The sequence below is a fragment of the Neomonachus schauinslandi genome, chromosome 9 (assembly GCF_002201575.2).
Source record: "Neomonachus schauinslandi chromosome 9, ASM220157v2, whole genome shotgun sequence".
Lineage (NCBI taxonomy): Eukaryota > Metazoa > Chordata > Mammalia > Carnivora > Phocidae > Neomonachus > Neomonachus schauinslandi.
This window is the reverse complement of record NC_058411.1, coordinates 1,025,576-1,038,020: the sequence shown is the minus strand read 5'-3', so window position 1 is coordinate 1,038,020 and position 12,445 is coordinate 1,025,576. Positions and strand designations below refer to the sequence as shown.

The 12,445-nt window shown below is 66.1% G+C and overlaps 1 protein-coding gene across 1 annotated transcript in view; it reads left to right on the top strand.

Annotated features, from left to right (window-relative positions):
• The first annotated feature begins 21 nt into the window (after positions 1-21).
• Positions 22-12,445, top strand: part of INF2 (inverted formin 2) — a 26,583-nt gene continuing 14,159 nt past the window's right edge. The window contains exons 1-2 of the mRNA XM_044918036.1: positions 22-80; positions 10,880-11,279. Coding sequence (XP_044773971.1) covers positions 10,889-11,279 — 391 coding nt within the window. The 5' untranslated portion in view covers positions 22-80; positions 10,880-10,888. The remainder of the gene's footprint in view (positions 81-10,879; positions 11,280-12,445) is intronic.

Genomic DNA, 12,445 nt, shown 5'->3' with positions numbered 1-12,445 from the left:
CGAGCGGTGCGGAGCCCGCGGTGGGCCGGCAGCCGCGGCCCCTGGCCCGACCCGAGCGAGCGCCGCCGCGCCCCCGCCCGGTAAGTCCGCACCTCTGCGCCCCCCGCCAGGAGCCGCAGGGGAAACTGAGTCCGAGCGAGGGAGCTCTTGGGGCCGGGGAGGGGGGTTGGGGCAGCGCGGGGTGCGCCCCAGGTGGCGGCACAGGGCGGCGGGCTCGGGGCTCCCAGCTCCCGGGCGGCGCCCCAGGAGCCCCTGGCCCCAGGGCGCAGCCCACCGCGGACTGCCGACCCCCGCGCGAGACGTGGCCCGCACGCACTGCCGCGGTGGCGGGTCGAGGGTCAGCCCGGCCAACGCCCCGCCCGCTGCGGGCAGAATTTCCCCTCCCCGCGGCCGCCACATCCTGACCATGAATCAGCCACAGTTGGGAAAATAAACTTCAGCTTCGGGTCGGCAGCCCGGGTAGCCCCGCGAGGCGCGCGCGGGCCTGGGGTCCCGCCTGTGCTGTTCTGTCCGCAGCTGCCTGGGCGCGGGTGGGCGCACACGGGGCCCTGGCGCCCCCACAGGCAGGCCTTGGGGGCACGAGCCCCCATCACTGCTCGGGGCTCCTCCTGTCTGGGGCTGGTAACCCTGGGGGTGGGAGGCTGGTTCTGTGCTCCTCCAGCCCCACCCCTGAACCTCCTTCCTGAGGAGGGAACTGCGGAATGGGCATGACCTCAAGAAAGAACTGGGGTCACCACCTCCATCAGCCCCCAGCTGCTCCCGGGGAGCTCGGGCGGGGGTTCTGTGTGCCTGGCCTCCTGAGGGTCTGTAACCTAGGGCCCCAGGACGCGTGGAGGCTGGCCTCCGTTGTGCCCCATCCTGGCCGGCCACACAGGAGTCCATGTGGGTGGAGCTGGCCATGACCCTGCCTGGGTGAGGCGCACCCTCAGGAGAGCTGCTGTTGGGAACTTCCCTTCCCACCAGCCCCGCCTCCTGCCCCCTCAGGCAGTGGGACCTGGGCAGGACTCTTGCCTGCTCTGGGCCTCAGTTTCCCCACCTGCACCCTGAAGGACGGGGACAGTGGTTCAGGCGTGGACCTCCTCCCTGTCGCTCCCAGTGGAGAGGAAGAGACCCAGAGCAAGTGCCTCAGATGCCTCCACGGTGCTGTCCAGGGCAGGAGCCTTCGGGGACAGGGTGCTGCAGACCTAGGGTATTAAATATCCGCATTCAGTGCCAGGTCTGGAGTCTGGGGCCTCGCACTCAGTGCCCCCACTCCCTCACCAGGGCAGCACCAACGCCTGATTTAAAAAGCCAAGTTGGGCAGTAGCCCCCAGCTGACCGCTGCCCAGGCCCCACTTTCCGCCTCCCCCAAGGAGCTCGGGGGCTGACGGACAGGTCATCCGAGGGGCCCTGCTGGGGAGGGGACCAGAGTGATGTGTCTTTCAAGGTTGCACTGCTTTCCAGCAGAGAGTTAACTCTCAGGTGAGTCCCCCCCATTCTGTGGAGGTGCTGATGGCTGTCGAAGCTAATTGCACACACCCTACATGCCAGGCCCCGGGAGCTCCTAACCTTACATACACTCTGTTCACTTTTCATCAAAGTGCAGTGATTTTCCAGGCTGGAAAAGTTAGCAGGTGCCTGAGGGCTGGGGAGGGATGGAAGGCAGCCGGAAAATGTCGGGCACTGCCGGTGGGTGCAGGGCATGATGTGGTCGCCCTGGCTCTGGACCAGGGCAGGGAGTGTTCTCCAGGGCACCCAGAAGAGGAACCGGAAGGCAAAGTCCCCCCACAGTCTGAGGGATGGGGTCTGACTCAGCTGCCTGGCTCCTTCCCACGCTGGTCTTGCACACAGCAGGTATCTAGTAGTTGCATGGTTCGAGGCCCAGTGGACACAGTGGATTGGGAAAGGCATGTCCACCTCTATTTCAGGACAGTGGACAGAAGTGGGTCTAGAGGAGACAGGCCAGGATTGGAAGGTTGAGGCCAGGCAGGAGCCAGACTCTTCGGGGCTGTCCCCAGACAGCGCCACGCCTGGGGGGCCCTGGATGCCTAAGATGAGGAGGCTGGTTTCAACCCATAAGGAAGGAGTGCATGTGAGGGGGTGAGCTCCCCATCACTGGAGGTGTGAGAGCAGGGTCTGACCCCTGGCTGCCTACCAGCCTCACCCTGGGAAGGAGGGTCTTGCCCGTTCCTCCTCTGAAACGGGGCAGCCTGGTCCTGAGCGGGTGTGGGGTCTGTTAACACAGCTGCCCCATCTGCGCAGCGTGTAGAGAAATCCCCAAGATGAAGGGAAGCTCTTTGGCGGTGACCGCCAGCCTCCTCCCCAGCCAGGCAGGGAGAGAGGGGCAGGGTGGGCCTGCACCTTCCCCAGGTGTGACTACGGAAGGGACGGACTGGGTGTGGGGCTTCTCCGCCCCGCTCTGCCGGGTGCGCAGCGGAGCCTGGCCACGTTGACCAGGGCCCTGAGCAGAGTCTGTGTGCAGAACGAGCCAGCCTGCCACGTTCCGCCCCACGGCCTCCGACCCTCACGCCGACCCAGTGGGGCATGGGTACTGTGACCACCATCTGCTTCACAGAAGAGGAAACTGAGACACGGGGCTGCTGGGTTGTAGAATCAGCGGTGCCATTGTGGCAGGACGCATTTATAAAGCCCCTACTATGTGCGTCCGCTTCTGTGCTCACTCAGTGCTCAGCGGGCTAGAGTGTGGGCGCACAGGAAGTGCTTCCCCGGGGTCAAGGTGAGAACGGGCGGGCCCCGGGGGGCACCTGGAGGCCAAGGCTAGCCCCATGTCCCTCGTCACCGCCACAGAGACCCGTGGTGTCCCAGCACCACCCTCTGGGAGTAAGAGAGCTCTGTCCTGGCCAAGCAGCACCCCTGGGGCTCCCAACCGGGGAGGGCGGGCACCGGGGCACCCACCTGTGTGACTCCGAGCAGCCCATGCAGACAGACGCTGGGACGGCTAGACCACACAGAGGCCCCTGCCCCGGGGCTACCTGAGGACAGGACGCCTTCTTCTGCCTGCCCCGCTCATGGCCCCCTCCCACCCAGCCCCACCTCATCCCTGCAGTTTTCCCTGGTCAGGGCCCCCTCCCACCCATGTGCTGCTGCAGCACCCTCCACCACCCCCTGCCTGTGAGCTGGGTCCAGGCGGGAGAAGAGGGGCTGGAAGGTGGACGAGAGCCCCCTGCTCCCATGAGGTTGGCCTGGGCGACCCCACAGGGAAGGCAGAGCCCCACCGAGCCGGAGTGAGTGGCCAGGGCCCCTGAGGGTCATCGGGTAGAGCCGTCCGTGGGTTGGAGACCAGTCAGGAAACGCACTTGCGGGGTGGGGGCAGACTGTGCTTCCCATTTAGCAGATGGTGCCTCTGAGGCCTAACCTCCAAGCCTGGCCTTGAGGCTAAGCCAGGGCACAGCAGGTCAGAGAGGAGGAGGCCAGTTCCGCACACACACATGCTCACACACGCTCACACGCTCACACATACGCTCACACACATGTGCTCTCACACGCAGCTCCCGCCCCTACACACACTCACACACGCAGTGCCCCCCCCCCCCCCCCACACACACACACACCCCGTGGGTCAGGGGTTTCTCTGTTCCTGAGCTCAATCTTGGCCTTGCCGAGTGCTGGTGGACATGAGTGTGGATGCCAGCGTGGGCCCTGGCCAGCTGTGTCAGAGGGCCTCAGTCTCCCCGTCTGTGCCTGGTCCCAAGTGTGGCCTCAGTGTGCAGCCTGCCTCCCCCGCCGTCTGTGTCCCCATGTCCCCATGCCCAGGTCCCCATTTCTGCTCAAGTACATCTTGGCACACAACAGCAGGGAGGCCACGTCTGCTCTTCGGCTGGCCCGGGGGGGGCGCTCCCTGTCCCCCCTTCCCTGCCTGTCTCTACCTTCCCCGTGCGTAGACATGAGTGTCTGAGAACAGGAGCCCCACGTGCCCAGATGGGATCCTGCCCGTTCGGAGGCACCTACGGCCCTGCCTGGTGCTTCCGGGCTGCATGGAGGTGGGGACAGAGGAGGTGGGGGGCACAGCCCAGGAGGGACTGTGCAGGCCAGGCCAGCAGGTGGGACTGACTCAGCCAACCCAGCATCCCTGGAGAACATCCTGGCCATTTTAGGATGAGAAGACCAAATCCTCGATGGGCCTGGCCCTAGGCAACTGGCAGGGAATGCCTCGGGGTGTCTCGTGCTGGACACCGAGTGTCTCGCTCACCTGCCGAGCCTGGGGGTCCAGGGACCGAGTGGGGGCTGCATCCCAGCTCGATGTTGGCCCCTGGCAGCCTGGCTGAGGAGGAGGCGGCGGCGGTGAACACAGTGGACGGGTGGGAACTTGGGCATTTCCAGGGCCCGGTTTACAGATGGCGTCCTGTGGATCTATCGGCGGGCTCAGGGGTGGGCATTGACATGCTCGTCCCCATTGGAGGACTGCATCCAGGGCCCTGGCAAGTCCTGTGGGTTGTCCAAGGGACACAGCCAGGCCGTGGCAGAGCCTGATCTCACCCAGAAGCTGAGCTGTCCTCTGCCCCCAGGGCCCTAGCCACAGCCCCTGGCAGTGCCAGGCAGCCCCTCCCCCCCTTCAATCCACTGCTTTGTTCTCCCTGCTCCTGGGCTGGAGGCTGGGACGTGGGACAGGGCCAGGGGCTGGCACTGCCAGGACAGGCAGTGGGCAGTCTTCAGCTGCACCCCAACAGCCTGAGGCCTGAGACAGGCACACACATCAGGGCATTGAGGGTCCTCCCAGGCCGGGAGAGGCCTTTCCCGAGGGCAGCAGGGAGACAGGGAGGGACATGGGACCTCCTGGAGGAGGCATCTCTGAGCTGCATCTGATCTTGGGGGGCAGAACCCAGGAAGGAGGGATTCTGGTGCCAGCCTGGGGTCTCGGTGGAGCCCACGGGAGGCCCTGCGGGGAGAAGGTGCGGCCTGCGGTAGAGCGGCCCCAGATTCAAACGCCGCCCTGCCACATGGGGGCCAGCCAGCTCCTCGCAGTGCCTCACACCCAACCACAGGTCTCTACCCCTCACTCCCCTCGGGCAGTCACAGACGGAACTGGCCCCCCTGTGCCGCTCTCCTGTGCTGGGGCAGGCCGGCAACCCCTCCCCGCCTCGGGCCGCCAGACTCTGGACCCGAAACCTGAGCATGTTGGAGGCGGCCAGGCCCTCCAGGGAGCACCACCCCCTGGCCTTGCTTTTATGCACAGCTGGGGAGATGGAGAGCCGGCGGCGGCAGCGAGATGCCAGGGCAGACCTAGTCCCTGTGAGCCCGCAGTGCAGGTGGCAGCGAAAGCTCAGCTTCCTGGCGTGGGTGCCTCTGCCCTTCCTGCCCTCCCCTACGAGCAAGCCATCCACTGGGGGAGGTGGGATCCCAGACCACCCCCAGCCCTTCCCCAGAAATGCATACACACAGTGCCGGGCCCAGGGCTGCACCGCAAGCACCCTCCTCCCAGTGAGCAAGGGTCTCCGCAGCCACGCACCACCCTCTAGCAGGAGTTTCCTGTTTGACCAAGTCCATCCTCTACACGAGGGCAGCCCTCTCTGTGGCTTTCTGCGGCTGCCACCCACTTCTCTCCTAACCCAGGAGGGTGGAGGAGGCAAACAGGCCGGGCTTGAGCACCGCGTGTCTGATACCAGTCCCACCTGCCCCCAGATCCCAGGCCTGGCCTCCCTGACCAGCGGTGTCGCCGGGCTCTCAGCGCCAGCCTGCCCAGCCCAGCCCCCTCGGTCCCCCTCCACCCTGTGGTGCCACAGGGGAGACCAGCTGCCGGCTCTGCCCTGTGTCCCTGGCGGCCTGCGCTGGGGGCGGGCCCCCTCTGAGCCCAGTTCCCCTCAGAGATTGTGGGCCTTTTCTGTCACTCTGCTCTTTCTCTCTTTCTAATTATGAAAATGACCACATGCACCCCAGAAGCAACTTCTGTTAGCATTCAGGCATGTGACTGGTGGGACACGTTTGATGGCTGAAATCCTACACAGTACGACTTGGTGTCCCACTTCCTGTCTCTGTTTTTAATTCAGCACCGCTGTGGAGGTCTTGGTGCCCACCCACCCCCAAGTGGCCCCTCCTGTCTTGTTGCTGGATGCGCAGGGGCCCGGCAGGCCCCCTCACACATGGCGGGATTGGGGGGTGGCGTTCAGGGGAGGGCTTGGGAGGCACAGGCCCTGCACTCCATCCTGGGACTGCAGGCAGCAGGGGGCTGGAGCGCTCCTTGCACGTGAGACCGGCCAGGGGCCCGTGAGGACACCACCCATTGGCCAAGGCCGTCCGCACTCTGTGCCTGGGGATGGGTGGGCGGTGGGTAGGCACTCGGTTGTTCCTCCTTCCCCAAGGCCCACTGTGCATGGCCTCCAGCCCGGGATGAGCCCCTGGTAGGTGACCCACGCTAGTCCTTTGAGGGCTTCCGGCCTGGTGGGGAAGGTGGTGCATGCACTGGAGGCTTGAAAGGAGCCCAGGTGATGGGAGGAAGGGACATGGGGCATCTGAGTAGGAATCAGCTCCAGGGGCATCCCCCAATCCCGCAGGGCCCCTACTGCCCCTGAGCTCCAGGGAATTGCTGCTGGAAACACAATACAAGGGTTGCCAGGCAGTGGAAAAATTTGGAGCTAAAAATACAGTGTGGCAGCCCCTGCCTCCCAGTTCCGGAACCCCGCTCCTGCCATTGTACCCGCCTTCCCCAAGGAAGACAAGCTCACTCTTTGCACCCCGCCCCCGCGCCCTCCCTGGCTCTGGGCCCAGAAACACCCAGCCCCGGTGCTGACGCTGGCAGGGCCGCCCTGAGGCTGCCTCCCCACAGCAGCCAGCCTCTCTCCCGGGTGCCCCTGTCCCCAGCCGGTGCCTCCCCTCCCCCGCACTCCCACCCCTGGAGCCCCCAGCCCCGCCCCCAGCCCCTCCCCCAGCCGTCGCAGTGATCTAGGAGCAGAAGGCCAAACCCGCTCCTCAAGGGTGCTGAGCGCTGGCATTTCTCTGGGCTTCCCCACCCCACCACACTGTTGAGACCCCGGGGGGCCCATGCGGGGGCCTCCCAGCAGCCATGCCCAGGACCCAGCTTGGTGCCCAGTGCCCGCCTCAGGAGGCCCTCCCTCTCTGGCTCAGTTTCTCCGTCTGCATGGCAGGGGCTGGACTCTGAGGCTGGGGGGTGGGGAGGGCAGCTTCGATCCTGCCCCCTGTCCCCCCCCAGGAACACACTCTGCTTGACAGACCCCTGCCAGGCAGGGGCGGTGCCTTCCCATGAGTCCGCACAGCTGCCTGGCATGTGGGTGCCCGGATGGAGGTGCTGGTACTGCTGTGAGGGGCTGGCCGGGCGTGGGCAGAAAGGCAGATGGGTGTCCGCGTCTCCTCCGGGTCCTCAGGGCAGCCCCAGCTTGGGCTGGGTGAGCTCGGGTGAGCGGTGCACCCGGTCAGTGGACTGACCCAGCTGAGGGGGGGAGGCGTGACCCCGCCCCAGCGGGAACCCCACTTTATTGGTAGGACAAAATTGAGCGCTGAAGAAGCATTGGGGAACGTGCCACTCATGTCAGAGCCCCAGTATCTTCCTCTGCAAAAGGCCCCTGCTCACCAGAGTTCCCCTGGCGCAGGGGGAAGGACGGACTGCCTGCGGGGCACTTGGGGGGTGCTAAAGCTCCCCCACCTTTCAGCTGCCCGAGGGACTGGGTAGGGCCTGAGCCGCCAGGTACTTGGACCCTGGGAGACGGTCGTGCTCTTCAGTGGGTGGTGCCTGCCGCAGAAAAAGTCTCTGCAGATGCAAATTCCTGCGCTGGCCCCACCCCCATGTGGGGTGCGGGGGCCCAGAGATCACATTCCTGAGCGTGTGGCCCCGCCCCACCCTGACTAGGCGGAGTCTGGGAGGGTCCCTGCGTCCCCGCCCTGTATAGGCGCCAGGCTGGCTTGCAGCGGGACACTTGGCCCCCGGGTTGGGCGGGGCCGGGCGGCCCGTGGACGGTATGACAACAGCCGGGAGCGCTCACTCGGCGCCCGCCGGGTCCAGTTTATCCACTGGGAACTCCACCGCACCTGTCAGTTGACAGACCAGGAGCAGAGGGCAGAGTCCCGTCCCCAGGAGCACACAGCCAGTAAGCCCAGGAGTCTGGCTCCTGCCTTCCAGCACGCCGCCTCCCACGCGGGTCCCAGCTCTTGCCAGGAAGTCTTGTTCCCCACCGTTCTCCTGACTGCAGCAAACGCCTGATTCCCTCTGGGGCTCCCGGCAGAAACGTTCAACCACCACCCGCACAGGGACAGGCTGTGTCTCGGGAGCTGCTCCTGGCAGGGACTGGGTCAGCACCCCCTGAATTTGGCTGAGACTCCAGGCAGGCAGGAGAGTGGGATCGCTTTATAGTTTGATTATATGTATACGCGGTCATGGTTCCTGTGGACGTACAGTGTTCTATCCGTGTGTACAGTGTGTGCATGTGGAGCGCGTCTATACATCCTGTCTGATTGTTGCCAGGTGTGCAATATCACGTGCCTGTATGTGAGGCATTCGAGTACATATGTACATGTGACAGGCTGTTTACTGTGTGCGTGTCCTATTCTGTGCGCGTGTATAATGCACGCATGGAGGGGCATGATCAGCTTGTGAAACTCAGCTCCAGGGCACACAGCTTAGGATCCTTCGCGGGCAGGCAGGTAGACAGGGCTGATCACCTCCTGCAAGGGGGCCCCTGCAGGTGGGGTCTCTTGGGGTAGTGAGCTGGTGGCCCCAGGAGCTGGGGGTGCACAGGGAGGCCTAGGCAGTGCCAGGTGGGGCGCTCTGGGCTATGCAGGCTGTCTGGGAGAGGTTGTTCTCTGCATCTAGGGACCCCTGGGGCTCTTGGCTAGAGAAGACCCTTAGGATGCTGGAGGCCTGGCCTGGGAGAGTTCATGCTCCAGCACTCAGCCTGTGCCAAGGAAACAGGGACTTGGGCCAGTGGGGCGGGGGTGGGGGTGGGGCGGGGAAGGGAGGGTCAGTCCTGGCTGCGCCTTTAAGCGGCAGCACCCGAGGTGGGCGGCAGTGTGTGCGAAGACCGCTTGCTGTGCTCTTCACGGTGCCGGGAGCAGCCCCCTCCCCTGGCCCCAGGAGGCTGCCCAGGAGGGACCAGAGCCACAGCTGGAGGCCGGGCAGCTCAGTGGGCAGCAGTGATGAGAAGCCAGGAGAGTGCGAGGGGCAGCCTGAGGCAGGGCCTGGAATGGGTGGGCAGAGGCAGCCGGAAGGTCTTGCGCATCTGGGTGAGTGGACGGTGGGGGAGGGGGGCGGGTGGTGAAACCGTGCCATCACAGGGAGGGCTGACGGACATCCTGACGCCTCTGCAGGGATGCCCATACCCCCTGCCTCTCCGGATGCTCCCAGTGGGCAGATGCCAGAGGTTCGGGTGAGGACAGGGTGGCTCACGCAGGACGAGTGGCCTGATGGGCCCAGAGTCGGTGCGCACGCAGGCCGGAGCCTCTCTTCCCCTCAACGAGACCGCCTCCCTGGGGCACCCCCACGAGCCTGCCTGGCACTCAGCCAGGCAGGAGGATGAGGGGCTGGCGGGGGGCTGACTAGGCTGACTAGGCTGACCCTGACCCGCCTAGTCAGGCTCACACCCCTGGTGTGGACCCACTGCAGACAGAGGAGGGGCTGCTGGAAGGCCGGGCCATCCCATGCTTGGGTGGGGGGACCCGGGGAGCACAAAGGAGGACACCCAAGACACTCACCAAGGCGGAGGGGGAGTGGGGCCTCCAGGAGTGCCAGCTGTGAGCCAGGCCAGGGACAGGCACCTGGGCTCCTGTCCCCACTCCACCTCTATCTCCTGTAGGACCTCAGATGGCCCCTGGAGTCCCCCTGTAACGTACCAGGTCCGGCAGCCCTGAGAGGGAGGCTGGGCTGGATGGCCAGCCTCTCTCCGGCCACCCTCTGCCTGGGGTCCAGGCTCACTCAGTTCTGCCCTTTCCAGTTCTGGGGGCTGGGCATGTGACCTGGCTTCTCTAGGTACCACCCTCCTTTCCTCTCCTGTAACGTGGGGTGGCTGGGGACCTGGGGGGGCAGTGGCGGGGCCAGGCCCTGGGCATGAGGCTCGGTGGTCCTGCTGTGCTCTGCCTCTCGGGTGCCCTCTCAGCAGCTCCGTGCTGTCCTTCTCACGCACTAAATACAAGACCCGAGCCATACATGGTCGCAGGAGAGCCTGGGCTGCCCCTGACCTTTGAGGCCAGTCCCCAGAGGCTCTGGCTGAGGACAGCATCACCGTCGAGGGCCCCGAGGAGGGGGGCTCAGTGGGTGTGGCAAAGGCACGGTCACGGCCGGCCTGTCCTCTTGGGGGAAGGCAGGGTTGGGGGGCATTCTGGGTGGGGGGCTCACACCTGTTGAGGCTGCATCGAGTAGAGCTCCACATGCCAAGGGCTTCAGGGGACATCCGGTCCTCTGCCCACACAGATGGACGAACTGAGGGCCTCAGAGGCAGGGCTACTTCCCCAGGGTCCCTGGCCTTGCTCGTGATGGGGGGGGCTCCGGGCATGACCCTCAAGTCGGCCCCTTCCCCAGCCGCACGCCTGATGCGGTGGGCAGCCCCCAAGTGCCCAGGGTCTGGAACGGCCCCTCCCGGTTGCCCCTATCTGACCCCGTCCCCGGGGCAGGGGAAGTGCTCTGGGACAAGATAAGGGAGCCCCAGAGATGCCACTTTTGTTGCATCGTCACTACTGGATCAGTGGTGTTCCTGCCAGTGTAGCTGCCTTGAGGTCCTCGGGTGGACAGGGAGGCGGCTGCTACCCACTCAGCCGATGTGCGGCTCGTCAGGGGAGCGCACGAGGAGAAGCCCGGGACGGCGGCGGCCCTGACGGCGGGACGAGGGCACAGTGTCCCCCGGGCAGGCCCGTCTGGCAGGCGGAGGGAGACACCGAGGCAGAGGACACTGCCTCCCCCCGCGGGCCGGGGGCTCACGCCCGACTCCCCCTGGCCCCGCAGGTCGGCAAGATGTCGGTGAAGGAGGGTGCGCAGCGCAAGTGGGCCACGCTGAAGGAGAAGCTGGGGCCGCAGGACTCGGACCCCACGGAGGCCAACCTGGAGAGTGCGGAGCCCGAGCTGTGCATCCGGCTGCTGCAGATGCCCTCCGTGGTCAACTACTCGGGCCTGCGCAAGCGTCTGGAGAGCAGCGACGGCGGCTGGATGGTGCAGTTCCTGGAGCAGAGTGGCCTGGACCTGCTGCTCGAGGCCCTGGCGCGCCTGTCCGGCCGCGGGGTGGCCCGCATCGCCGACGCCCTGCTGCAGCTCACCTGCATCAGCTGCGTGCGCGCCGTCATGAACTCGCAGCAGGGCATCGAGTACATCCTGAGCAACCAGGCCTACGTGCACCAGCTCTCCCTGGGTGAGCCGCGGCCCGCTGCTGGGCGGTGGGCGGGCAGCCTGGCACACACACCCCTTCGCGACTCAGGATGGAGGCTCTGAGCCTTGGGGGGCAGCGGGAGGGCTGGGGTCGCAGGAGAGAACTCAGCGGGGCAGCAGGGAGGGCTTCCTGGAGGAAGAACCAGGTTCCCATTCGCCCCAAGTCTGAGCCCTCCAGGTCAGCTCAGAGCCATGGTCCCCCAGCCGCTGCACCTAGTTGTCCGTTCTCTGACTTTGCCTGGCCTTTCTGTCCAGCCCTGTGCTTGTTCGTGCCCCGCCCCCTTCCCCGTCTCTGGCCCACAGCGCCCCTCCCTCCCACCTGCCACCCTGGTCCGTGCCCTGGCAGCCAGACTCACCCGGGCCAAAAACGCAAGTCCACCCTAGTAGCCCCACTCACCTTCCGCCCGGCTCCAAGCCCCTGACCTCTGCAGGGCCACAGCCTTCGGTTCTGGCCAGCACTTGAAGCTGGTGGCACCTTCTTCCACCTTTCCCCACACCCCTACCCTGCCCACTCGGTGCCCTGCTCCCACCTCCTGCTTAGGCTGCGCTGTGCCTTTGTGCACCTGCTGACTCCTTAAGTTCTCCCTCACGGTCACCTCCTCCAGGAAGTCTCCCCAGGCTGCACCCAGCGTCAGTCTCCTACCTTTGGGAGTGACCTCAGGTGGCCCTTAGTGAACAGGGGTCACTGTGCGTCCCTCGCCTGTCAGGCTGTGCTGCTCTACGGCAGATGCTCGGAGCTGCGGGAGGGGGCGGTGACGGTGGGTCGGCCCGTGGGGGCGGGCGGGCGCCTGTGTGGCTGAGCAAGCCAGCGGCTACTCAGGCCTGCCCTGCGCAGCCCGGGCTTGTGCGGCTGCGTAGAGTCCCTTGTAGCCTCTCAGCAAGGCCAGCTAAGGGGCACCCCCAGCGCTTCCCCAGCCCGGGAGATGAGGTGGGAGGCGGGGCTCGGGCGACGAGGAGGCACCGCAGGCTGTTTGGTGAAAACCCGGTCTCAGCCCAGGGAGCTGTGCCAGTGTGGGCCAGCAGGGGCCGCTGTCGGAGCTCAGGCCCGGCCCCCGCGGACCGGTCCCGCGGGGGCCGCTCTCGGAGCTCAGGCCCGGCCCCAGCGGACCGGTCCCGCGGGGGCCGCTCTCGGAGCTCAGGCCCGGCCCC